Raw genomic sequence first — 27,362 nt, forward strand, 5'->3', positions numbered from 1 at the left:
TCTAGGATTTTTAGTTTTAGAGACGGGTGGGACCAAAACAAGAAGTAGAAAAGAGTGTCCACTTCTCAAGATGGACAAACATAAAACAAAACACTACTCTTTTTCAATTTTAGATAGTGGTAGATATCTAAAATGTGTTGACATGATCACAAATACAGAATAGAGTAGTAATGATGAGTCAGGCTTCTAAATATAGGTTACAGAAAAGAAAAGAGGTTACATTAGAATGGATGCATTCTAATCTAATTCATTAGAATTCTCCTTAAAAAGAGGTTGTTTTAAAATAGATGAATCCTGCTATAATAAGATGTTTTAGAAAAAATAAAAATAAAATAAAATAGATGAACCCACCCAAATAATTAATATGTACACCCCCCAAATTACAGAAGCCTGACTCAACATATGTTTATGTTTTACTCATTGCGCAATGGATGGGATTGCCCCGTGAAAGGACATAGGCTGATGAAGATTCAAACAACCTCAATCTGTGATTTTATAGCTCTCTTGGGTTTTGACATCCAACACAAAGTCTGGGAGAGAGAGAGATGATTTTGTGAGTTGAAAGTGGCTCACACGGCTTCTACTCATTTTTTTTTTTTTTTAATCAGATAGGATTCTATCGATGGTACCACCTAAACTGCAAGGGAGACAGAAAAACATAGTATAGCTTTTTTAATCAGAAAGAGAAGAAATTGGATATGGTGAATAGATGGCAGTCTGCCACACTTAATGTATTTAAAGAATAGGAGACATGTAAATGGTGAGTGAGAATAGAGCTGGAAGGAAGAACGAGAATCAAGATGATACACTGAATTAAAGATAGGAGAAAATGTCAAGAAGAAGACAGTGATTGGTATTCTAAAAGACTTCAGAGAAGTCAGAGAGACTAAAACTTGGGAAAGATGTCTAGATTTGGATAGAAGAAAGCCATGACTGATGCTCAAGAGAAATATATACAAAAAATGTGAGCAAAATCAGGAGATTAAGGGAAATGGTAGCATTTGCCCATCATAAAAAGGGAGTATATTAGGTCATTATGATCAGTCATAACATATTGAAGTATAGCAGATTTATTTGCCTGTCATCTTTATTTTGTACATTAGCTGGAAATTTGGACCGACATAGTTTTTAAATTTTATTTAAATTTTTTTACTAACTCATTAAGAAGTAATTTTTAAATTTTAAAGTTAATTTGGAAATTTTCTACAAAGCAGAAAAGAAATTTTTGTACTTTACACACAGATTATTTTGCTTTGAGTATTTTTTTATTAGCCAACGCCTCTTTCAGTTTTCCCAATATTAATAAAAATGTTATTTTAATTTTTCTTGTCTTAACACAAGCATATGACTGGAATAAGTAAGAATTGCATTTGGTACCCAGGTAGAGATTTTACATCTCAAGACCGTAAAACAAATGTACAGTTTTTAGTATATTTAACATAAGTTAAATTTTAAAATATATATGTCATCAAGTTCAATTTTGTGATTCACTAAAACAGAGTTCCAGAAACTGTGGCTCATGAGCCAAATTCATCCAGCTGCCTTTTATTTTTACAGCCAGGAAGCCAGGAATGGTTACTACATTTTCAATACATAAAGTTTAAAATAAGTATATACACCCTATCCTTAGTTTTGGCTCCTGACTCAAAATCCTTAAAATATTGACTATCTGGGCCTTGTAGAAAAACTTGCCAGGCCCTGGTTTTGAAAGCTTATTTTCATGATTTACAATAACAAGTAATACATATTGTTCTTTCATCCATTCCATGTTTTGAATTTTAAAACTTTTGTCACATTTGTATTCGGTGTCAAGAATATGGGCCAACATCAGAAAATACAGAAAACATATAATTATTTTTGGTTTTTATTTTGTATAAAAAATGTCATGTACTTGTCTTTGAAATTGAAGAAATGGTTGTGAAGTATTTTTTTCTTTTAAGCCATCTGATTAAATTTCACTAATAGGCCATCGCTGGTATAGTGGCTTATATGTTTCGATTAGAGAAATATGAAGTATTTAATATATGAAAATTGTTGTCTTATTGAATTATTTGTCAACTGTTTCAACTTACTCATAAAATTAAAATTTTTGAGTCATCAGTCTTTTCCTGAGTATGGATTGTGTAAACAGTTTTCCACTGGTCACATTAAAGTGGACACTTTTACTTTTGTCATACATTCAAATATTTGATATATTCTCAGCGCTTCCATGATCATTTTATTTCTGATATGAGAAATATCAGAAATATTTTATTGGTAAGGTATATTCTCTTACCTGTCTTCTATATTCTAGAACAGCATCACACCAAAATAGGATATCATCTGACTAGGGTAACTAAGATGCAGTCCATGTGAAATAGTAGATTAGAATATGCAAATGATTGAACAATCAAATCACTGTTTTTTGTAATCTAAAAAATGTTTCCTGGACATGGTCCATGTTATTTTTTTTCTTCTTTTTAAGACATATGCTTACCATTTCAAATCAAATTACAGCAAAATAAAGTCAGTATAATGATTCAGTAAGTAATGTAGCTAATGTGAGACTTGGCATCACCAAATATCTTGATTTTCTGGTTGTTTATATTATCAGCTCAGAACATTTAATCTTTGTTGGAAAATTCAAATAGCCCACGATGAATTATTGTGGCTTAAACAATACTGCTGATTTTGTAACAGGAGGGAGAGTGGTTCTCTTTCTGTCTTGTTTGCCTTTATTCCTCATTGTACTGAAATATTTGTTTAGGTTTACATCACTTCATTCAAATACCCTTTCTCATCTAGAAGGAAACATATCATTTGCTGTGTACCTCAGGAAAATAATGTGGGATGTTGCAGGGGGAAGTTACGATCAAAGTTTAGGTTCCTAGAGATGCTTCATAAATCAGTAGAAATTACTAAACTATCATTGATACTGCTTACTTTGGTTAGAGATTATTTTAAGCCTTCTCAAGTTCTAATTAAAGCATTTGTCCTCATTCTTTCCAGACACAAAGAAGGAGATAATTAATAGATTACTTTAATAATAATATTAGTAATATACAATGCCTGTGCTGGTCAATGATTTCATGTTCCAAATGTGGCATCTTAGAGCTTTTTGATCATAGAACACCCATGAAATGTAGATTTTTCTCCTAAGGCACATTGCTTGACTTTTCAGTCCTGTAGTTTACTCTCATTGCTTGACCCATTTCAATCTCCTCATCTATAAAATGAAGGTAATAATTATTTTCAGAGTCATTTTGAGGGAAGTACCTAGCACAATTCCTGACACATAATAGTTAAAAAGTAGAAGTTTCTTCTTTTCACCCTCCCTACAGATGCATCTTAGAAACACACATAACTGGCTACAGCCCGATTTCTTTTTTCAAAATAAACAAAATATGGACTGACTCGTAAACACTGAACAAAAATAATTATCTCTAATTCTGACTATTGATAAGTGTAGCACAGAAGAGACTGGTTGCAAAAGAAATCAATAGCATTTTAAATACATTAAAAATAAGTAATTTTGCCATGCCAGGGCAGAGAAAGACCTTAAAGACCAGCACATCATAACCCTGTTTTGTTCATTCTATTCTTTATGGTGAGAATGCCTTTCTCTCCTTTTCTCCCCTATCCTTTATTTCAACTTCACTCTGTAAATTAATTCCAGCCACTCCTTTAAAGACTTTCTGGGAAGCCCTCTTCCCCAAGAAGCCCTCCTTGGCCCCCCACACCTACTTCCCGCAGGCACTCCTCTTCTGTGCTTGAGTCACCTGACCCTATCTCCATCATTGTTCTTATCACATGATAAGCACTCAATAAGTGTGTGTTCTTTGAGCAAATCTGCGTATGTTCTGTCTTTAATTCTCCTATGTCTTTGACACAATGAATTTTACAATAATAAGATGAAATGTTCCCATTTGGAATACTAAATTTAATGTATCATTTACATACCTTTTTTTCTTTTGATTCTAAATAACATCCCTTTTTAAAGCACATGTTCAAAACTTTGATTTAAATAAAATCTTATTTGAATATTGCATTATCATAAGTTGTGGAAAAAATGAACTAATGCGAAATCAAATACATAAAGGCCTAAGAATAGTTTATATATATGATGTTGTTTCATAATATAAATTCATGAACATATAATTGATATAATAAGATGTCCCTTTGTTGTCATTGATAGTAGACATGTGATTTAAGGCAGTTACTGTTTATTTTTATATGCCTTGTTCAATTAAATAGGCAGTAATAAAAATTTTGGACATGATAAAATTTTTACCAAAAGTTGATATATTTCTCTGCTTGAAAACATCAGCTAAAAGTCTTCTTTTTCCCTGTAATTTTATACTACAACCAAGATTAAGTATTTAATCAAGAATGCTATAAAGAAAAGTAATTATATTTCTCTGTGATTATTGAGTAGAACTATTTTGAAGGACTAAATTTACAATCTTTTGAATTTTTATTCTCAATTTGAGCATTTGATCTCTTTTAAGAGAAATAAACTTCAGAGAAATATAGATTTAGAAGAAATGATTAGCCCAACATATTCATATTTTTCTGTCTTTAAATATCCTTTCTCTGCTTTCTCACTTTTTCTGATATTTCTCTCTCTCTCTCTCTCTTCCCCACTTCTTAGCCTACTTCCTCCACCCCACTCCCTGTAACTTCCTAACTAGGCTTCTACCAATGCCCTCGCACCAACAGGCTACTTTATATCCAATTTATGAAGCTAAAAATAGTATCTTCAATGGGCTTAAGTATATGTTCTTGGAACTAAGAGAAAGTAACACTATGATGTGATGGGAGGTGTGTGAGTGTGTGTGTATGAGTGTGTGTGTGTGTGTGTTTTAAAAGGCTCCAGTTAGGCAAAATTTCAAGCTTGACAGTATGAATATAATTATGTTGTATTGTAAAATATATGCTGAACAGACTTTCTTACATCTGTAGGGCAAGGAAATAATTATATTATCTACAAATAAAACTCACATACATTGTCTACTTTTGTTCCTACCTGCAATGAATTGCTTGCTAACAGAAGTTAATATTTAATTGGCTAGGTACGAAAAGAGTATGGGAAATGCCTGCGGACACACTGCTGTAATGGCAGCAGTACAGAGAGTTCCATTGGTTCAGGGAAAACATCTGGTTCTCGAACTCCTGGACGCTACTCCACAGGCTCACAGGTAAACAATATGTGTTCACTGAAATGAAGTAATTCTTAACGATACCAATTACTGTCCCTTATGATTGGAGCTAATTTCTAGCCTGTGTTTAACACATCGTTTGTTTTTGTTGTTTCACTGTGTCTCACATGGGAATGATTCTGACAGAAATGGAAGAAACTAAAACTGTAATAATATGATGAAATTTGAGTCTGGAAATTTGAAGTTTGCATAATAATGACTTCGGATTGTTTTCAGTTCAATAAATGCAGCAGGTGGAGAAAGGAATTTGCCATTTCACCCAAAATTCAAAGAAAGTAACATTTCATATATAGAGAAATGTGATATATTGATATGATTCTAATTCTTATAATTCTTCTACCTAGTATAATAATTATCACAAACTGGCACAATTTACATATAATATGGTATGTTTAGTAAAAATAACTATGACTCAACCATATTACGTGCTGAGAAGTTGAAGAAAAGTCAGGGCAGTGAAGAATACTACAACAGCATTATTAACATAGCTGGTCTAAGCTCCACTCCCATTTGCCCAGCACTAGACATAGCAGCATAGTACCTTACCAGAAAAATTTTAAGCTTTTAGGTAAACTGTGTGCTATTTTTCCCGGGCACAATGTCAGCTCAAAGATTGTTACATAGAAATTTTAGCAAATCTTGGATGTTAAGATGAGCCAGTCAAATAAAAGACATAGAATTGTGTGGGTCATGAGTGAGTTTGGTTCAAGCTAGCAAACTAGTATTATTTGTTTGTTTTTTGAGACAGAGTCTTACTCTGTTGCCCAGGCTGGAGTGCAGTGGTACAATCTCAGCTCACTGAAACCCCTTCCTCCTGGGTTCAAGCAATCTTCTCACCTCAGCCTCCAGCCTCCCGAGTAGCTGGGACCACAAGCATGTGCCACCACACCCAGATGATTTTTGTGTTTTTTGTAGAAATGGTGTTTTGCCATGTTGGCTAGACTTGTCTCAAACTCCTGGCCTCAAGTGATCCGCCTGCCTTGAGCTCCCAAAGTGCTGGGACTATAGTTGTGAGTCACCCAGACTAGTGTGTTTTTAAGATTGCATGACTCAGTAGAAAAAAAAAGGCATGTTTTCAGTGTTGCTAATTAAATTTTTCTGTGGAAGGCTTGAGTTTAAATTGATAAATAAAGTTATAAATCAAGAATTAATTTTTCTTAACTATTTTAGCTCAACCTATAAATCTAATTATTGTTTCATAAATTTGGTTATTTTATATGAAATAAGAGTGATTGCTTCATTTTTTATTTGATGGATGTTCAATTGGCTTGTAAGCTTAATAGATTAAATTTCCCTAAATAATTTCATTTATATGCTTAGAAAATTTAATTTCTTTATACCTTTTAAATATCATTTATAAATTTAATATATCTGATTGTTTCAAACACATCAACTGTCAGACTAGTCATACACACCTAACTAGCACTTGAACACAGTTGTAAATTAATGGATGACCAGTGTTTTCATAAATAGTTTCCTCACCAATTGAGTTTTAATCTTACAAATAAAACTGTATCTTTAATATCAATCTAATATTTCCAGTTAAAATTTTAAAAACTAACATATAACTGTCAAAAATATCAGGCTATGTTAAATAATTTTACCAACCACAATCGTGAAACTTAAATATAATTGCATGATTATTAATAATCTGAATTTGATTTATTTTTTACACACCACACTGAGGTGGTAAAGTTGCAAATCAGAAGAACGATTGTCCCAACTCAGGTGGATGGAAATTTCCAAGTTTAGGACTACTAAATTTGCCAAATAGAGATCTGAATTTTCACGTAAGAGTCGGGGCAGACCAGGACGATGCTTATAGCATGAGCCCCTTTTATAATTAATGCCTTTATTTTCAGACTCATAATCCCTTGCTCTTTCTCTTTTTGTAATAACTTTTTCCACGACTTTTCCATTGATATTGCTAAGATTCCCTATATCATCCAGCATGATTAGATCCCACATGCTTTTCACATTGCTGAGCTCATCAGCCACCATCCGATAGTCATTTTATTGACATATATCATTAATATTATGATAATATTTAGGAGTCTCATTTACTACTTTACGACAGAGTTGTGCAATGTTTAGCAATACTTCTAAACTATGAGTTAAGGCAGTGCAGCTCAATGGAATAATAATAAACTCTGTGGCTGGGTATACCTTGTTTTGAATCCTGGCCTTGCCACGTACCAGCTATGACACAGAATAAGTTACTAATTTCATTGACACTCAGTTTTTCATCTGTAAAATGGTGATAATAAATACTGACGTCTTAAGTTGCTAAGAAGATTGAACTAATATACACAAAACAGAATAAATAGTGGGTGCTCAATAAACGGTGGTTGCTACCACATTTATTACTGTTGTTATAGAATATTATATATATATATTTTTAAGTTGTATCATATTTTTCTCCTCACTCTTGTAATTTGTAATATCACAATTCTACTCTTGGAAAATAATTTACGTTTTTTCTTATGCTTAATATAATACTAATTCTGATTAACTGCGACCATCCGAGCCTATGGAAGGTTACAGTTACTTAAATCTACACTATTTGTTTAGGTAAGACTAATACATACATTTCCCACTAATTATGGCCACCCATAAGCAAATGCCAAAATGTTGATATTAAGACAAAATGTGGGGAGTATGGTTGCATGTTCCACATAAGAACACTTCTAAAATAACTATCTCTATATATTATGATTTTTTATTTAGAAATATTAAGTGCCTCCTATATAATGCCATCAATCTTCTAATCTCTGGGGATAAAATGGTTAAAAGACATATAACTTCCCCTGTGATCTGGAACTTTTATTCCAGTATTGGGAGACAGAAAATGTATTAATAACAAACAACCCAACAAAAATATCAAATGGAAAAGCTGACGGAGAACAAAAATATGATGATGTCAATTAGCCAGGTGGCTACTTGGATTAAATGCTGGAGAAAGACTACCTTTGGAAGTGATACTTATGCCAAAGTCTGAGTTACAAGATTCCAAATGAAAGGAGAAAAGGAAATTCAGGGGAACAGAATTCTAAGTGAGAAAATGGCTAATGCAAAGCCTTTACGGTGTGGAGAACTTACAAAAAATGTTGGCCAAAGTAGGTTAGAGGGAGAACGAGACAGAAAGTCAAGGAAAAAGGGAAGAGACAGATCCCTAGGTATTTGTAACAGTATGAAAATTGCTTTGGATAGCCGGTGAGATAATTTAGAAATGAAAGTGATAGGATAGAATCCGCCTGTGGTAAACATGATGTTGCTACATTGTGGATAATGCAGGGGATGATGGCCAAGACTGAAAAGTAAAAATCCTCTTCACCTCTTGCTCCTCCAAACTTACTTCCTGGTCCTAATCACTTATAAAAGTTTTATCATATGCATCAGTCACACAAACATATATTCACAGAAATGGGTGTCACTTTTTTTAAACTATGGACTGAAATAATATCTTTTGACTTGCTTGTAATTGTTTTGTCATTTTTCTTTCATATATTTTATTGAATTTTAGATATATTTGCTGTTTATTATATAATATTTGAAAAATAAAATGAAATATGTATATGAAATATTGAAACATTTTAATAAGATGAACACCTGTGAACTCAACATCCAGCCTAGGAAATAGAACATTTTCAATGTTTTCCTCTTTATTTAACCTCTCCCTAAGCAATCCCTATGCCTTCCTCCAGAGAGGCTCCTAAATTTTGTTTTTCCATTCCCACATCTTATTCTAATCATTTCTCTCCCTCCAAAAAATGTTGTTCAGCATTCCTTCTTTAAACCTTTGTTTAAAAATGGTATTTTATTGTGTGTAGTCTTCTCTGACTTGTGTTTTTCACTCCCGTATTCTAAAACCCTTCCTGGTTCATTCCATAAACATCTAAGTGTGGCCTCTGTGCCATATACTATATACCTTTTTCTCTGCCTGCAATACTTCTCCTTTTTCTCCTTTTCCTCTTAAACTGTGTTTGGTATAGTGCAGTGAGCTGTTAACCTCCTGCACTCAGGAGCCAGATGACTGCATTCCAATGCTGGTTATTAGGTCTGTGCCATCGGACATGTTCATTACCCGCTGTGCTTCGGTTTTTCTAGTGTATAGTATTACCTACCTCATGGAGTTCTTGTGAGGTTTTGATGGGTGAATACATGAAAGGTATTAGTATGGAAAAGAGAGCATAGAAAAAATTAATTGATATAGATGTATATGCACACACATGCACATATATAATATACATACACTATGTATGTATGTGCCAAGTATAGGTACCTCAATGAACAAAAAAGACAAAAATTCTGTTTTCATAGAGCCTCAAGCCTAATGCAGACATCAGATATTAAATATTAGACATTAAATGGATAGCTATTAAATATAAATGTAAGAAATAATTATATAATACATGGTATTATAGGAAATGTTAGTGACTGTTGGGGGAATGTAGTAGGGGAGAAGGGACTGAGATGTGATTGGATTGTGTGGGTAGCCTACAATTCTAAGTAGGTTGTTATACCTTCAGAAAAAAATATTTTAGAGTTAAAAGAATAAAGGAATTATGCATACCTGTATCTGGGAGAAGAGCACCCCAGACAGAGAAAACCACCAACATTGCCAAGCTCTGAGGCACAAACACGCCTGGCATGTTAGAGAAGAGCAAGGGGACAGGTGCAGCTAGAGCAGATAGGGGAGATTAATAGGAGATGAGATACTGGGGACAGCTCATATAAATATCACCTAACAATAATAACTTCATCAACTCCCAGATAAAATGTTACTTCTTCAGTCTGCATTGTTCTCAGACTCCCTAGACAAGGACGTATCCCTTAATATATGGTAAAAATAAATGGTGTAATTGGTAAAAATCTTTAAACATTCTGTAGTATAATGAATAGTCACAAAAGTATACAAAACATAAGTGTATGGCACAATTAATTATTACCACTTCCCAGGCCAAGTGTTAGTATACTGAGAATACCTTGGAAACCCTTTGAACCCCTCTCAATCATTAACCTCCAAATATAACCACTATCTTAGCTTTTAATAACACATTTTAGTTGGCATATTTTGATACTTATTCACCTGAAATCATTTAGTACATACTCTTTTACGTTTTCCTTTGTTCCCGAGACGTCTACATTACCGCAGGAGGCTATGAGCTTTTAATTTTCTTTGCTTTATATTATTGTATAGTTTATTCATCCATCCTACCATTGACAGTCATTTTGGTTGATCATATTTCAGCTATAATATTTAATGACTGTATGGAGATTTGTGGGCATATTGTACTTTTGCATTTATTTTTGTGATAATTTGACTAATCTGTTGCTAGTTTAGCAGCTTCATAAGGATCAAGACGTTTTGTGCTTACATTTCACCTTTATATCTTATAGGTTAGTATTTGGCAGGCAATAGAGGGTAATTAATATTTTTAATTAATTAACCAACTAATAAAACAAATGTGAGAGACTGGCTCCCCACATTGTCCTTTTGTTTATTAGTTTTCTGTGTGTGTCTGTGTGTGTGTGTGTGTGCGTGCACGCATTTGTCAAGCTAGGGAAAATGTGATATACAACAATATTTCTGAAGAATAAACATGTTCCAAGATTCATAAAATCAATTGTCTAATATCCTAAGATTGGTTACTCCCATTATTCAAGGAGTTCAAATGTATTTGGAACATAACCCATTGTAGGCATGGTTTCATAAGTAGTAGTAATGTTTCTTATAACTATTTCAACCTTGGAAAAACTTCTGAAAATATTTTGTTTCTTCCTCACAAGATTGTTAATACTTTTTTGACCCATAACTCAGTAAAATGATATAACAGAATAAAAAAGAAAAAAATCCCCCCAGAGGAAAAAGTTTATAATATCTGACACTTAGAAATTTGAATTTAGGAATGTCAATAATAATTTAAGAATTTTTAGTTATCTATAAAACTTCCTATGGAAGAAATGAATCAACTAACTTTATCTTCTTCAAAGAAAGAAAAGTCAGGATAGTTATGTAATCCCTAAAATTACATCGATCTTCCTGTAAAAGTTATGGAAAATTTAAGTTCAGTAGCATTTTAATAATGTTTTGTTTTCCTTTCTTAGCAAAATCTTTTGCAATATTCTGATTTCTTAAACTAAATATTTTGTTAGAACTGGCAATTTAATGCATAGTTAAACATTCCCATTCCAATAAAAGTTACAGTAAAAATAATTTGTTTTACCTTGGAAATTAAAATTTTCTAATTCTAACTATCTGAAGATTTATACCTCTGTATCTCTTCAACATATTTAAATTGGTATAGTACTTTACATTTATTTCTTTTTTCATGGTTATAATTATCTTTGGTATATAGGCATTTAGGAATACAGTTAATGAGAACCATGTATTATCATGAAAGTTATTTCTGATGTTCTCATGCTGCTGTACTGCAAACATGTAGTTGTCTATTTGCCAAATGCCAGAAACAAAGGTCTCATATAACTATGACAGAAAAGAAAAGAATGATTTGTGTGAAAATTCACCGCATCATGAGTTCATTTTCTTTCTGCCTTTTCCCCCACCCAGAGCCGAATCCGTAGAATGTGGAATGATACGGTTCGAAAGCAGTCAGAGTCTTCCTTTATTACTGGAGACATAAACAGTTCGGCATCACTCAATAGAGGTAATTAGAAATAATTTTTCATATGTATTACTTTTCTGATTACTTTAAGAAGTCCTTAAATTCATTGCCTTGTTTGCAACTGCTGAACCTGTTCCACGTGATAGAAATATTGTAAGAACATAAAACTTGGTTTAGTGTAGCAATGTGTTCCGTTATTCATAAGCCGCTTTAAAAAAAAATCCTGAATTTTCCAGAAGTCTTTTCCAAAAGGAAATTAGAAAATAAGAAACTTTTTTTCCCAGTCATCTGCTGCTGCTGTAAGCTGGAGAGCTGTCAGGCCTCATTGGAAGCAGTGAAAATGGGCAATTATGTGACAGTATAGTCGGCTAAGCATCATAGAGTTCCACATTGTCTTAGGTATAAAGCAATTTCATAGTCTTTGCAGAAGTAAGAGTATACTGTCAAATACATACTTAGGGCAACCTGTGTACTTGGAAAAAAACCACATCTTGATATCTGAAAGACTTATCTGGATAATATTGGATATTTAAAGATATAGGAGAAAAGATACTTTGGGGTATATTATGATTTTTGTGTATGTGCTTGTGGTTCATTGCTCCCTGGGCGGCATTTAGATTTTTAAAATGAAGAAATGAAGTTCCCTTAATCTGTTGTTTGTGGTTGAGTTTTTTTCCTTGATCTTTGCATTCTCTCTCTCTCTCTTTCTCTCTCTCTCTCTCTCTCAACCTCTCTCTCTTTCTGTGTGCGTATGTGTGGAGATATGATTAGAATCCATTTTGCTGCAGTAAAAATGACTAGATGCAACATTTGTGGAGACCAAGAGGCTACTACAGTCATCAGTGGGAAATATTTAGAATATAGTTTTGTCTGGGAAGGAGGCATTTGCATGAATTTAAGTTATTTTTATGATCAATATTATTATTTTGTATCCCCAAACTAGAATTATTATTTTGTTTTTAACTTATTTCTGTTAGTTTTTTGTTATATTTTATGCTCCTTAGGAAGAAATCATGTAATAATTATGGCTTATGATTCAGAAAGATTCAGATGCTAGTACTCTCAATTATTTGTACTCAAGTAAGTTACATCTTATCTATATAAAGAAGTTAGGACAGGCAGTGTCAAAATTGAATTTGATGCAGGGATCCATGTTTTAATATAATCTTAATTGAGTTTCATGTGTTATTTGGGGCAACACTATAGTAACTATAAACTAGTGATGATTTAAAATTATCTACATCACTTTTTCTTGATTAGTAAGAATAGTGAGTGAGAATATTCCTCCAAATATGAAGAAAATGTATTAAAATAAAACAGCTACCTCCTGGTATTTTGTTTCGTTATTAGTTTGTTTTTATTGGCTAGAATATATTAATTTAGACAATATCTCTCATGTATTCTTATCTTTTTCAATTTAGTTTTAATGTTTAGTTTGTGAAAATTTCTTTTAATATGAGTATTCTAACTTTTTGACATTACTTTTAAATCATAAAGAACAAATTTCTTACAAACACCTCCATAACCTAGGATTAATTTGCTTACATATGACTAATTTTCTGTATTCTTTAAACAATTCCATATATAAGAAAATTTACTGCATGTTCCAAGAAAGAGAACTGTCCTTACCTATAGGATTTATTGATAGAACTATCTTTCATTTAATGATCCCGGAAGCCATTGAATAATTATTGATTAAACAAAGAATGAGGTAATATGATTTTAATGATGAATTGTTTGTATATTAGGATAAACAAAATATGTAAAATTATTATTTTGTCTAATATTGTCTAAATTCATGTAAAGATAGTAAGATGTGTCAGTTCAGTAAAAACTGTTATGAATGCAAACTATTTATGGGCTTAAAGTTAATCACTATATAACACTACTGTTTAGTTTCTTCCTTTTTAATTGCTTCTCAAGAATTTAATCAACTTGGAATATAGTGATTTGTGGATAACTGGATGAATTTGAAATATATTTAAAGGAAATAATATTAGTTTATATTGGCCTGTCATGTGTTTAAGTCTGTTTATCAAAATCTCTAGTTTTAAAAGATATTTCATACAGCTGTTAATGGAAGGGTATACAATTTCTTGTGACATTGAATAAGTTAATTTAATGATGACTTTGTGTAGAGAATTAAATTGCATTTATAATTTAAAGGGTGCCCAGTAGTGATCATTTCATCAGGATATATATTCTTCCTTTCACTTAGTGACTTTATTGGTGCTAGAAACCATAGTGATCTTCTTCATTTCCTAGATTAATTTCTTAGTCTCCCTCAAGTCAGAAACTCCTAGTTTTATTCTCATCTTATTTTTTTATCTTAGATGAGTGGACTACCTGAAATTTTGTTTCTTCATATTATGTCTCTGAAGATAGTCTTTAACCTCCTTCTTTAATATTATCTTATTTCCCAGGGTCCTATCTTCCCTGCATTCAGGCGTGTGTATCATATTTAGGTAGGTGACACCCAAGATTCACCTTTTCAGATAAACAGTCACCTAAGCAACATAATTATTCACTTCTGTTTATTCAAAAGATTATATTCTCTATTACTAAAATAAAAATCTAGATACATCTTTACATCTTCATATATCCTAACTTCCCATTCATTTAGTTTTTTACAGATAGTTTTTTTTTTAAATTCAGACTCCATTTTCCTTTCTTTGTAAGTTAGATGTATTGAATCTCTTATTTTTGTCTTTAAGATAGTTCTGACCCTTGAAAATGACAAGCTGTTGTCCAAAAATTAGTGCTATTTTTAATTTAGGTTTTCTTCCCTGTTCATTCCACTGGTCAATTCATCAAAAGAGTATTATTTTAAATTTTTGTATGTTTTATCATCTATTCTTACAAACAAGAATCAATCATTATCATCTTTAGGATCCATTAGGAATAAAGAATACATCATGCAGTGTAGAACTACTTTTCAATGGTATTTATTTTTTTAAACCATCTCAAATATTCTGTTCTTGAATCAGCTTGTTGTATCATAAGTATGAGATTACCTTTCTAGATTTCCCAATGTGATAAATTTGATTACTATTGGGATTTTACTCCTTGTAAGCATGTGAAACCTTGGAAGATTTATTGATATAATAATTTTCAATGAGTATATTAATTCCTTTATATTCTCTTTGGAAGTTTGTTGTTTCATCACTTTATCTCTTTAAAATCTTTCATTAAAATTGTACTTTGAATATCTATAAATATGAAGGTGTTTCACAAAATGTTTTCTGTACATTTTCAAATATTTTTCCAGCCAACTTGTTTGGCACAATGTTACACACTTAGACAAATTCAGAATTCCTTGAGGCCAATAGGCCAGCACTACTATCAAGTTAACTTTAGCTATCCAACTATATACGCAAGTAGAAGGAGCTTTAGAAGAGCTGTGAGGTGATGGTTGATTATAGAGAGTTTCAACAAAGATGAACTCTAGGCCAGACCCAAGTTTTTACAAACTCATAGGACTTCAGGATGGTTTATTCATTGGTTCTTGTAAATATTTACTATTTTGCTCATACCTTGAAGGTTTAGTCAGCACTCAATCCCCAGTCTCCTCCCAGGGCTGTTGGAAATCTAATTCAAATCTCTAGTAGCTCCAACTTTCTGGTAGTGGTGGAAATGACTTGTAGCTAGAATAGTCTTTTCCACCCATATCTCCTACCAATAATCTCTGCAGGCCAAATCTTATTTTGAGCTATTTATTTATTTATTTATTTCCTTTTATTTATTTTATTTTATTATTTATTTATTTATTTTTGAGACAGAGTCTTGCTGTGTTGCCCAGGCTGGAGCTCAGTGGCATGATCTCAGCTCACTGCAACCCCCATCTCCCCAGTTCAAGCGATTCTCCTGCCTCAGCCTCCTGAGTAGCTGGGATTACAGACACACACCACCACACCCGGCTAATTTTTGTATTTTTAGTAGAGACGAGGTTTCACCATGTTGGCCAGGCTGGTCTTGAACTCCTGACCTCGTGATCCACCCGCCTTGGCCTACCAAAGTGCTGGGATTATAGGCGTGAGCCACTGCGCCCAGCTATTTTTATTTTTTTGAGCCAGGGTCTCCCTCTGTCACCCAGTTTGGAGTGCAGTGGCATGATCATAGCTCAGTGAAGCCTTGAACTCCTGGGCTCAAGTGATCCTCCTGCTTCAGGGTCCTGAGGAGCTAGAACTAGAGGCTGCCACACCATTTTTTTTTTTTTTTGTTAACTTATTTTAGAGATAGGGTTTTGCTATGTTGCCCAGGCTGGTCTTGAAGTCCTGGCCTCAGACAATCCTTCTGCCTCAGTCTCTCAAAGTGCTGGGATTACGGACAAGAGCCACTGTGCCTAGCCTTGAACTATTTAGATTAACAATACCTCTAAACCTTTAGCTTGATCCAAAAATGAAATGTTTACTGAGACATTTCCTCAGACAGTGGCATGAATTGTTAAATATTTCTACTTTTTTAGTAACTCTATGTAGAAATTAGGGTATTTTCTGAAATTAGGCTTTATCTTATTGTAAATATTATATTTGTTAGGCTTTATGTCATCATAAATATTTTATCTATTGGCTTTATCTCATCATAAATATTATATTTTTCATCTTCTTTTTATTTAATTAGTTAGAATGAGGTCAGAGACTTCCATTTGAAAATCAAGTTTTGCTAAGTAGCTCTTACCAATATGGATCTTTGAATCACAAGAGTGCCCCATTCCCACCCCAGCCCTGAAGTTATTGCAAAAATATTCAATTTGAGTGGTAGAATTAGAAAAAAGGGCATTTTTTTTTCTTCTGGAACAATTGCTTGGCTAGCATCATTAGTTTTTATTTTTCCCTAATCTCCTATCCTCCATCTTGTCAACCTCCCACACAAGTTAATTTGATTTAGATTTTTATGCATAGAGATCTGACTAGTAAGGGTATATTTATTTAAGCCAAATTTAGTTGTTATATATAGGAAGACTGATCTGTAGATGTGTGGCACTTATTTATAAATGCTGATGGATTCTCTTTTCAGAGTTCAGACCTTTATTAATCTGCAGAAGCATTCTCAGTAAACATATGTAATTGGTCAAACTGCGATTTCCTATGACAATGGATTTATTTTCATAGATTTTTAAGGGTAAATTTTGGCTCGTAGCTAGTAGCATTGCTACCTACTGAAAAGTGACTCCACCTGTTAGGAGTATGGTTGATACAGAGGGGAAAGATGCTGCTATGAAATAGATACTTGCAAGTAGTTGACCTACTCATTTTAGTTTTGCATTAACAGTTCTAAGAATGGACACCTGAGTTTTAATCCAGAGACTTCTGGCAAATTGCTTAACTTCTCAGGGTCTATGCAATAGGCAAATAAATAGTTGTCACTTCAGAAGGTCCTTGAGAGGAGTAAATGAATATATTAATATGTAAATTGCTTACAACAGGGCCTGGAACATAATTATTATTATTATTTTATTCAGCAGTTCACTTATACTTTCTAAAAAATGAAAACTTGTCCTTGCTAGTGCCTTCAAGTAATCAGATATTAAAATCCGTCATTCACTACCAAAGTTTTGTTTTCATCTTTATTTTGCAGAGGTGGGAAGAATGAAGTGGTTAACTGAATGCCAAGTAAAATAAATAATAATAGATTGTGCTACCCTAGAGGGTAACAAAAAAATAAAATAATAAAACTGAATTGTCACTTCTAAATTAGAAATTAAATGCACATTGCATCTGCTTATTTGTATTTCCCACTTTTGATTTATAACCATGTTTTAGCATCAAAGAAATAAAGGTAATATATTTCTTCTCCCTACCTTAGATAATGACATAAGCAAACACTGCCTTCACTTTTCTTCTAAGCCCTGTCCTCTCCCTTCAGAAGCTTAGACAACACTCTTCCAATTCAGACAACTCTTCTAAATAACCAATTATGTAGTGGAGCAGGGATGTGGCTCAGAACTGTTTTTAACAAAAGTTTTCTCAGAGCCTGTATTGTCTTTCCCAGGAGGTTGGTCACTGAGGCAGAAGAAACGTCAAAATAAATCACCTGCCATCCCATTAATATTCAGGCTTCTAAACATATTTTGCTTTTATATTTTTGAAGAAAAAATGCAAATGAAAAAAATCCAAGTGGTGTTTTACTGCGATTAATGATTTATATAAATTAAAGCTACTAGGGCAAAACACTCATACTCATTCACTGTAGTTTATTAATGTCAATAAATATAATTTGACTCATATGCATAAAATAGTCTGTATTGCCCCAAAGCCTTGCTGTTCTGAAGGATTATAAAATCATTGGTTGTAAATATTAATCAGCTCCTAATATAATCTGACATCTACTTATGAAATTTGCAAAAACAGTTAATAATGTTAGCTATGCAAGTTAACAAATCAGAGTCACCTAAATCACAAACTATTTTTATTTTGAACAAGCATTATACTGATATGAAGGCAAATATAAGTATTCAATTACATAGGTAAATTTTTCTTTTGAGAATTACTGTTATATTTATGTCTAGTATGTCTATAATTTTGTTCTTTATATTCTGTGTAAATGAGGCAACAGCATTGTGTGTATATATATACACAAAGGATATATATATACACAAAGAATATGTGTATATATACGTATATATATACACAAATAATATGTGTGTGTGTATATATATATATGTACACACAAAGGATATATATGTACCTGCTATTGATAGACACAATCAGAAAAGGAACAATAAAATAAAGAAGCCTGTGTTAGGAAAATCAGTTTAATAACACAAAGGCAAAATAGGCTCAGATTTTTTAAGTGAGATGCTGAGTCAGATAAATTTTTTTTGGTTATGGTTTATCTTTTTTTATTTTTATTTATTATTTTATTAATTATTATTATTATACTTTAAGTTTTAGGGTACATGTGCACCATGTGCAGGTTTGTTACATATGTATCCATGTGCCATGTTGGTGTGCTGCACCCATTAACTCGTCATTTAGCATTAGGTATATCTCCTAATGCTGTCCCTCCCCGCTCCCCCCACCTCACAACAGTCCCCGGAGTGTGATGTTCCCCTTCCTGTGTCCATGTGTTCTCATTGTTCAATTTCCACCTATGAGTGAGAACATGCGGTGTTTGGTTTTTTGTCCTTGCGATAGTTTACTGAGAATGATGGTTTCCAGTTTCATCCATGTCCCTACGAAGGACATGAACTCATCATTTTTTATGGCCGCGTAGTATTCCACGGTGTATATGTGCCACATTTTCTTAATCCAGTCTATCGTTGTTGGACATTTGGGTTGGTTCCAAGTCTTTGCTATTGTGAATAGTGCCGCAATAAACATACGTGTGCATGTGTCTTTATAGCAGCATGATTTATAGTCCTTTGGGTATATACCCAGTAATGGGATGGCTGGGTCAAATGGTATTTCTAGTTCTAGATCCCTGAGGAATCGCCACACTGACTTCCACAATGGTTGAACTAGTTTACGGTCCCACCAACAGTGTAAAAGTGTCCCTATTTCTCCACATCCTCTCCAGCACCTGTTGTTTCCTGACTTTTTAATGATGGCCATTCTAACTGGTGTGAGATGGTATCTCATTGTGGTTTTGATTTGCATTTCTCTGATGGCCAGTGATGATGAGCATTTTTTCATGTGTTTTTTGGCTGCATAAATGTCTTCTTTTGAGAAGTGTCTGTTCATGTCCTTCGCCCACTTTTTGATCGGGTTGTTTGTTTTTTTCTTTTAAATTTGTTTGAGTGCATTGTAGATTCTGGATATTAGCCCTTTGTCAGATGAGTAGGTTGTGAAAATTTTCTCCCATTCTGTAGGTTGCCTGTTCACTCTGATGGTAGTTTCTTTTGCTGTGCAGAAGCTCTTTAGTTTAATTAGATCCCATTTGTCAGATAATTAAACAAGGCTGTTAATATCCAAGTTGTTCACCCAAGGAAGCCAAATAATTTTCAGAGTTAACTCTCCATTCAAGTGGCAAAATGAAATATATGAAATATTGATGTCCATCAATCCAGGGCAAAGGTCCTTGGCTATAAATTGTTGGCAGGATCTGAAAAAGAAAAAAATCTTTTTATTGCTTACTCAGCAAGTCCTTCTTATGCATTGTGTTCAACTTTGTCTCTGATATGACTCATCCAAGTAATCCAGTCTCTCACAGCCAACTAAACAATAATAAACAGTTTGTATTTATTATTATTGTTAACCTAAAACTCTCAAAGATCCTTTTAAAAAGAGAGGTTTTAAAAATTCTGTTTAATTTCCTCATGTTTATTGATTTATTACGTTATTACCTCACATATTATGAGCAGTATTTCTTACCTCTATTGTGAATCAAACAAGCTTCAGTGAGCTACCTTGATAAATTCTAAATATAAGTGCTAGAGAATATTTCCACTTAGCTCTAAAATATTGCTATTTGTTGCATGTAAGTTATTGAGGACGTAATTTTTAAAACTTCCTATTCTTAGAGCTAAGTGTGAAGATTCCAACTTAGGAGTTGCTGGTTTTCTTTTCTCTGATAGAACACAATATGCCTCCTTGTATTTGTTGATAAATTTGGTGTTCCTCCTTTAGTGTGTGTGTAATCATTTGCATATTGTACTCTGTTCATTATTTATTATCCATTTTCTTTATATCCATGAAGACACTGAGTTTCTTGGTAGTCAAAGTAACTTGTCCAGGATCACATGACTATTAAAGGGAACATCTAGATTCCAAACAAGGTCTTTCCGACCACAAAGCCCTATACAGGATAACAAAAACATTGATTCTTTTCATATAATGACAATTTTTCATGAAATTGAAGATTAGAATATAGATATAGTCATTTGAAGGAAGTATTTCAAAGTGACCTTTATTTTTATCACCTAATATGGAAAATAGATATTCTTAACAGTGAAGTTATTCACATCTTTATTTCTAAAATTCCTTCATGTATTACTCATTTGCTTCCATTTTATTTTGTTCTAAGCACAGTTTTTTTAGAGTGGATTCTTCCTATCCATGTAAGGAAAAAAATACTCGAAAAAACTGAATATATGAGGATGTAGATTGGCAAACTACATATTACTTATTTTTGATACAGAATATGTTGAATTATTATACATTATTGTCCAATTGTAGGGCTTAGATTGTAAGAGGAATTTCATTGTCATTCTTCTTTCCTGGAAGCTTTCAAAGTATTTTATTTGTAGAATCTTTTTTATTTTAATTTAAAATTTTTATATTTCAGTACAAGGATTAACATTTTGGTGAGGGCAAAGATTATGTTAGGAAAACAGGTAAATAGCTTTTCCTTATACTCATGTGGTAATAAAAAAGATATAACTTTTCCCAGATCTTTGTACTCCTGAATTTGATATTTTTTGAAGCTGTGCCCTTTTCTGTCAAGACAATACAGTAATGCCTGGAATAAGTAGAATATATATTTCAGTTGAAATTTCAGTGATAATATTATAAATTAAATTTTTTATTATTGTATTGCTAATTCTGGTTTTAACAAAAACTATGATATGCTTTATAATTCAAAATTTTAAAACAAATAAAACCTGAACTGTGTATCTCATCTGGAAAAATGTTCCTGCTAATACTGTAAACATAAAGGTTGTGATGATATAAATACCGTATATAATATTCAAAGTTAATTCTAAAAGAGTCATCATTGGTTCAAATTATTTTTCTAAGAAATAGGCTGTATTAATTTCTGTCTGCTATTGTGAGGTAAAGGGGAGTTAATTCAATTACCTAAAAAATTAAAATGTGAAAGGAGGATATATGTTTCGCAAAGAGAAAAAGGCCTCATTGGAAAGAAAGTACTTAAATTATAACAACCAATAATTGGGTAGTATTCGATTAAATTAGCTCCTGTTGAATTGCATACAAAGGCTTGCACTTTATATAGCTCAGCTTTATATACTACATGCCATTTAAAAGTTTAATTGTTTATGTGATAGCTTCTCCTATGATTTTTTATAATAAGCTTTCTTCGTAATTTGTCATAATAAGGAATGTGGCCGCTTCAAATGTAAGACAAGTCAGCTACCACATTCATAGAAGGTAAATTACAAGCCTGGAAAATCACTGGAGAATTAAGAAAGATTTGAGAGGATATATAGATTGAAGGAACATAGTCAATCTTGATTTAGAAAAATAGAAACAATATGTTTCCTGAATCAGCCTCAGTCTAAATAGAACAGAGCTGATTATGATCATAGTAAAAAATAAGCCTTCTGTAATATTATCAAAAATCTCTTTATTCACGGATACCTTATTTGAATTCATGTCTATTTTGTTCAGACACACTTTTCAAATATAGCTTCCAATTTAAAAGATCAAATTTTAGCCACGACAGACCTTCTGCATGTAAGATTATATAATTTGCACAATATTAAAAATACACCAATATTGGGCAGTGAGTTATACTAAATGTCATTTTTTTTCACTTTGGTAAATTATTTTGTCTTTATTAATAATACTTTCATTTGTTCTGCATTTTGTTTTATTTCAGCACAAATTCACAAGCAATGTGTGAGTAACAGATAAATATAGCTATAGGATTGACTACATACCATTAGCAGCCTATCAAATAATCTGATTTAGAGGAAATGAATTGAGTTGCTACTGTTTGAATGACAAAGATAAATATTTTTTGCTAAGTGCCTTTGATTTACTAAAAAGAACTGCGGTTTACTGCTATTTTGCCTGTGGTTAAGGAAAATTGCCCCAGGATTTTCGGACTCAGTATTCTTTGAGTACTATGCAAAAGAATTCAAAATGTCCAAGTTAAAAGAACACAGAAATACATGGCTTTGACTACAAAAGATGAGCTTTAGAGATTAATAAATTTCTAATAAGAGTCTCTCACTTCTGCAAACCAACCACTTTGCTTTGAAGCAGATTCACCAACAATTCTGAGTTTCAATCCTAACACTGTTGGCTTAAGCAGATGGAAAACCTAAAATCTCTAAAGAGCTTTGGTTTCTAGCTAATTATATGAATAATGTCATTGAATATCTAATGATGGTAGTTTTCTCATTTGCAATATGATAGTGTTGTGTTGCATAATATGGAAAAATATTAAATATAAAACCTTAAAACTTTAAAAATTATAGTTCAGATTTTAGATTAAAGAAGGAGTTTTTAAAAACAAAATAATAATGATCACAACCTATAAGAAAAAGACAGATAAGATCGTTTTCTCAACATTGAAACTGTACTCATAACACACAAGCCATTGGGAGAAAGTGTAAACAACATATACAAAAAACAAAATGCTAGTGCTCATATTGTATAAAGAATGTCTACAAATTAATAAATGAAATTCAACCACCCAATAGAAATGTGGGCAAAAAGATAAGAACAGGCAACTCACAAAAAAAAACCCTTATAGCAAATAAACATATGAAAAATTACCCACCTTTATAGTAATAAGAAATGCAGAGTATAACAGTGATGTGAAATACCATTTCATACTCTATCTGATTGGCAAAAATGTCAGTCTGACAATGCTAAATCCTAGCAAGAATTTGAGAGAATAAGTGCACTGTTCATGGGAAAGTGAATTGTACAAACACGTTTGACAGCATTTAGGCAATATGTTACTTCAATAAATTGAAAATGTGCACAAGATATGACCCAGCAATTTGACTTTTAAGTATTTGCTGTGGAAAAACTCATGTGTCTGGACAAGAAGACACATATGTAGCCAACTGATACAAAATAAGAGGAATTGAAGAGGTAACTTCTAGGGATCCCAACTCTGAATCTTCGGATTTGTATGTTAAAACAGAGTCTGAATTCAGACTATGTGATTTTATATTGAACTAACAATAACTTAATCTGTACTTGAGAAAATGTGTCACTGAAATCCATATTAATGGATTCCCAGTGAATGAATTAGCTATTAAAAGAAGCTGAAGTATCTCCAAACGATTTGAATGAAATTTAATAGGCAGGTTGATTAAAATTTAATAGCAAACTTGTTGGCTATTAAAAGTGCATAGTGTGATAAATCAAGATGTCAGCTCTTCAATTTATGACTTTAGAAGAAAGATGAAAGAATTCTTAGCGTTCAATAAAATATTTCTTTTTTGACTCTTTGTAATTTCATTGTTCAAATTAAAACATTGAAATCTAAAATTATGGTTTCTGTGATTTTAAAACTTATTTAACTTTGAAAGGTGTCATGTAGATTCTGTTCATTTTTTTTTAATAAGTGACTTGCTATTGATTTATACAGCTATTCCTGTTTTATAAAGTAGCCTGACAAAGTTGAACTAATCATTGTTTGCACTTTCTGTAGATTGTTTATGTGTGTTGATATTGTTTTGCTACACCAAAAAGCTAAAAATGGAAACAAAATACTTAAAATAGACAATGCCTATTGAATCTGTTCTCTGTAATTCTGGAAGCCTCTTGTTTTGTCTATTTGCTTTCTTTTTTGTTCACTTATTTTATATAATTTAATACAAGAATATGAATATAAAGTAATTGAATATTATCAAAAAACATATGGAAAGATTAATGAACTCCTACAAGGCTCCTAATAAAATTATGTTGAAACATTTTTTGAGGAAGAGGATCCTAAAAAAAATTTGAAAATCACAGATTTAAATATATTTAAATAAAACTACCAGAGGTCATGTGTGACCTTGAATAAATTATAAATACCTCAGCCTGTGATTCTTTATGTATTAAATAATGGTGGTAGATTAGATGATGTTAAAAATCTTTCTCAGTTATAAATTCTGAATTATAACCTTTCTGCATAATGCAATCTTACAGTCAATTAGGTGATATAAATATAATATATACTTGGAGTACTTCTAATTTACTTTTTTCACTTTTCTTGTTTATATATTTTACTCACTAAGGAAAGAAACTTACCTCTTATTCCTTTATACCAGTTTTTAAATTCTTTGTAAAGGAAATAAAAGCCACTGGAATCTTTCATCAGAAGGCAGTGCAGACATGTGAATGTGCACAATTTAGCATACAAACATATACCTAAATCATTTTACATGCAGGGTTAAGGATTTCCCAACTTCATAGATCTCATCTCCCTGTGAAAGATCCCTTGCTTTACACTGAAATTAGTGTTCTAATGCCATAGAAGATAACAACCATTAGAAAGACTGTTTTTACCTGTTAAAAAATGAAGTCTCCACTGTGGGCCAAAATTAAGGTCTGAAAACAAAAATAGAGAGACATCGCTCAGTAGTAACTCTGTTTTATGCAAAACTCTAATTTATATACATTAATGTATATATTATAAGTGACTTCATAAGAAATGTTACGTCAAGACAAAGGAGAGAGGAACATGAGGGACTGGACTGGAGGATATTAGAGAAGGAAGAACCATCAGAGTAAAACTATTTTATTAGGGTAAAGCAAACAGAACATCTGCCATCTTAAATATTTATAATATAAGAATTTGAAAATTGAGGCATATTGCTATATGACTGTTGATGAATGGTTGTATTCAGTTGATTCATTAGATCACCAAGGTTTTGAATTCTAAAACTTTGGCCATTCAATATGATCAAATAAGGATGTAAGTGCATTAAAAAAATAAAGTCTGAGGGCAGAGTAGAGTGGCAATTCAAGTTATTTTAAGATCATTTCAGTATACTTTTGTTAGCCTACTGTCAAGAAGAAGCGTTGTTTGAGTTATGTTTCTGAATGATAGATTCAAGTGAGATCCAACTGTCATCGTTTTTCAGATCTGTTTTTTACTTTACAGTTTCAAAGCACATCATTCAGCCTTAGATTTCCAGTCCTCAGTTACATATATTACACTGAACTAGCCCAGACAGTGCTGTCATTCAGGGCCTCCCAATGTCAAAACACCTATTCTATTTTCATAAGAAAAGAAATATCACAGTTTTGTGTTAAAACTATACATTTGAGAAGAGTGTGACTCATTATTTCACTCAAAATTCACTCATTCACAATTTTTATATCAGTCTAGATCTTCAGGTATAAATAAAGTAAAAAAGAAGAGAACTCTTCTTAAAATGACTATGATTTTAACTGCATCTATTTCAGTGGCTTTAGGATCTGACTTTCTTCTAAACATGTGTTAAAGAAACTTCTCCAATTTTTTCAATATGGCATACGAAAATCGTTTTTGCTTTGTATCTCACTTTCATCAGAAATAAAAATTTTGTGCTTGGCCTTGTATTGACAACCATGGCAATGATTCACATATACTGTTTTTCTTTATTATTTATTCATTTATTGAGACAGGGTCTTGCTCTGTCACCCAGGCTGGAATGCAGTGGTGTGATCTCAGCTAACTGCAACCTCTGCCTCCCAGGCTCAGGTGATCCTCCTGCCTCAGCCTCCTGAGTAGCTGGTACTACAGGCACGCTCCGCTACGCCTGGCCAATTTTTATTGTATTTTTAGTAGAGACAGGATTTCACCATGCTGGCCAGGCTGATATCGAGCTCCTGATCTCAAGTAATCCACCCACCTCAGCCTCCCAAAGTGCTGGGATTACAGGCGTGAGACACTATGCCATGCTTGATACACATATGTTGAAATTCAATCTTAAATAATTTTCCATGGCTTTATTAAAGGGCTATTCCTTGTTTCTGACAGCAAATAAGCAAGCATGACCAGACCGTAGCCAGGAGTTTGTGAGTTAAATAATTAAGGAGCTGTCATTTTCACATAGCCACTTTATTTTTAACCCCAATTTGAGCTTTTTACTTTGAGTCACGGCAGGCAGTGAGTTGTTTTTTGTTTTGTTTTGTTTTGTGTTGTTATCCGCAGTTAGTATTCAGGTAGACTTTTGTATTTCCAAATAATATATGATTGATTGTTTATTTCTGCTTTTAAAGTTTAGATAGTAGAGTACCTGGTATAGGATTAGAAGGAAATAAATTACATTAGGAGCTGAACAACTGACACTCTTAAAAAATTTACTAAAATTATAAGACTACTCATAATGGATAACTTTGATTTAATGTTATGTTTTCAAGATGCCATCAATTTCACATATGTTTTTTCATTACTTAAATGTTTTTTGAGTTCTAGGGACTATTTAGACACTTGGTGTAGAGAGTGAAAACCCCTGTGTATTTCTTTTTCATGGTGCCTCCATTCCAGGAAAAATTAGCACATGGACATTCGTTTCACATAGGTAATATTGCAACTATCTCTTCCTTCCTGAGCCCCCAAAATTCACCATCGTATGTATGTCTTCAAGCTGACTAACCAGTAAGCCCAACTTTTCAGCTGCAGAACAGTGACAAATGGTCTGTAAACACTGAACTTCTTGGAAGTCTTCAACAATTTCGCAGCTATTAGAAGGGAAGTTTACAAATCAGAAGCTGGTTGGAAGGAAGAGGAAGAGACAGGGTAGACAGAATCCTGGAAGATAGTATTAGAATTAAAAGTGACTTAAGTCAACTGGGGAGACAGCCAAAAGCAAACGGAATAGACGTCAGCTAAGGCAAGAGAAATGCAGTGCAGCTACAGAGGAAAGACAAAAGTAACTTTGCACATAAAAGGGGGAGGAAGACAGCTTCTGTGCAAGTTT

General features: G+C 32.6%; 1 protein-coding gene across 47 annotated transcripts in view; it reads left to right on the top strand.

The window, feature by feature from the left end:
* Positions 1-27,362, top strand: part of ADGRL3 (adhesion G protein-coupled receptor L3) — an 866,327-nt gene that overhangs the window by 825,494 nt on the left and 13,471 nt on the right. For all 47 annotated transcript variants that reach the window (XM_032151681.2, XM_032151691.2, XM_032151695.2 and 44 more), the window contains 2 exons: positions 5,052-5,177; positions 11,770-11,866. In XM_032151681.2, coding sequence (XP_032007572.1) covers positions 5,052-5,177; positions 11,770-11,866 — 223 coding nt within the window. The remainder of the gene's footprint in view (positions 1-5,051; positions 5,178-11,769; positions 11,867-27,362) is intronic.

Source organism: Hylobates moloch, unplaced genomic scaffold, assembly GCF_009828535.3.
Source record: "Hylobates moloch isolate HMO894 unplaced genomic scaffold, HMol_V3 SCAFFOLD_2, whole genome shotgun sequence".
Taxonomy (NCBI): Eukaryota; Metazoa; Chordata; class Mammalia; order Primates; family Hylobatidae; genus Hylobates; species Hylobates moloch.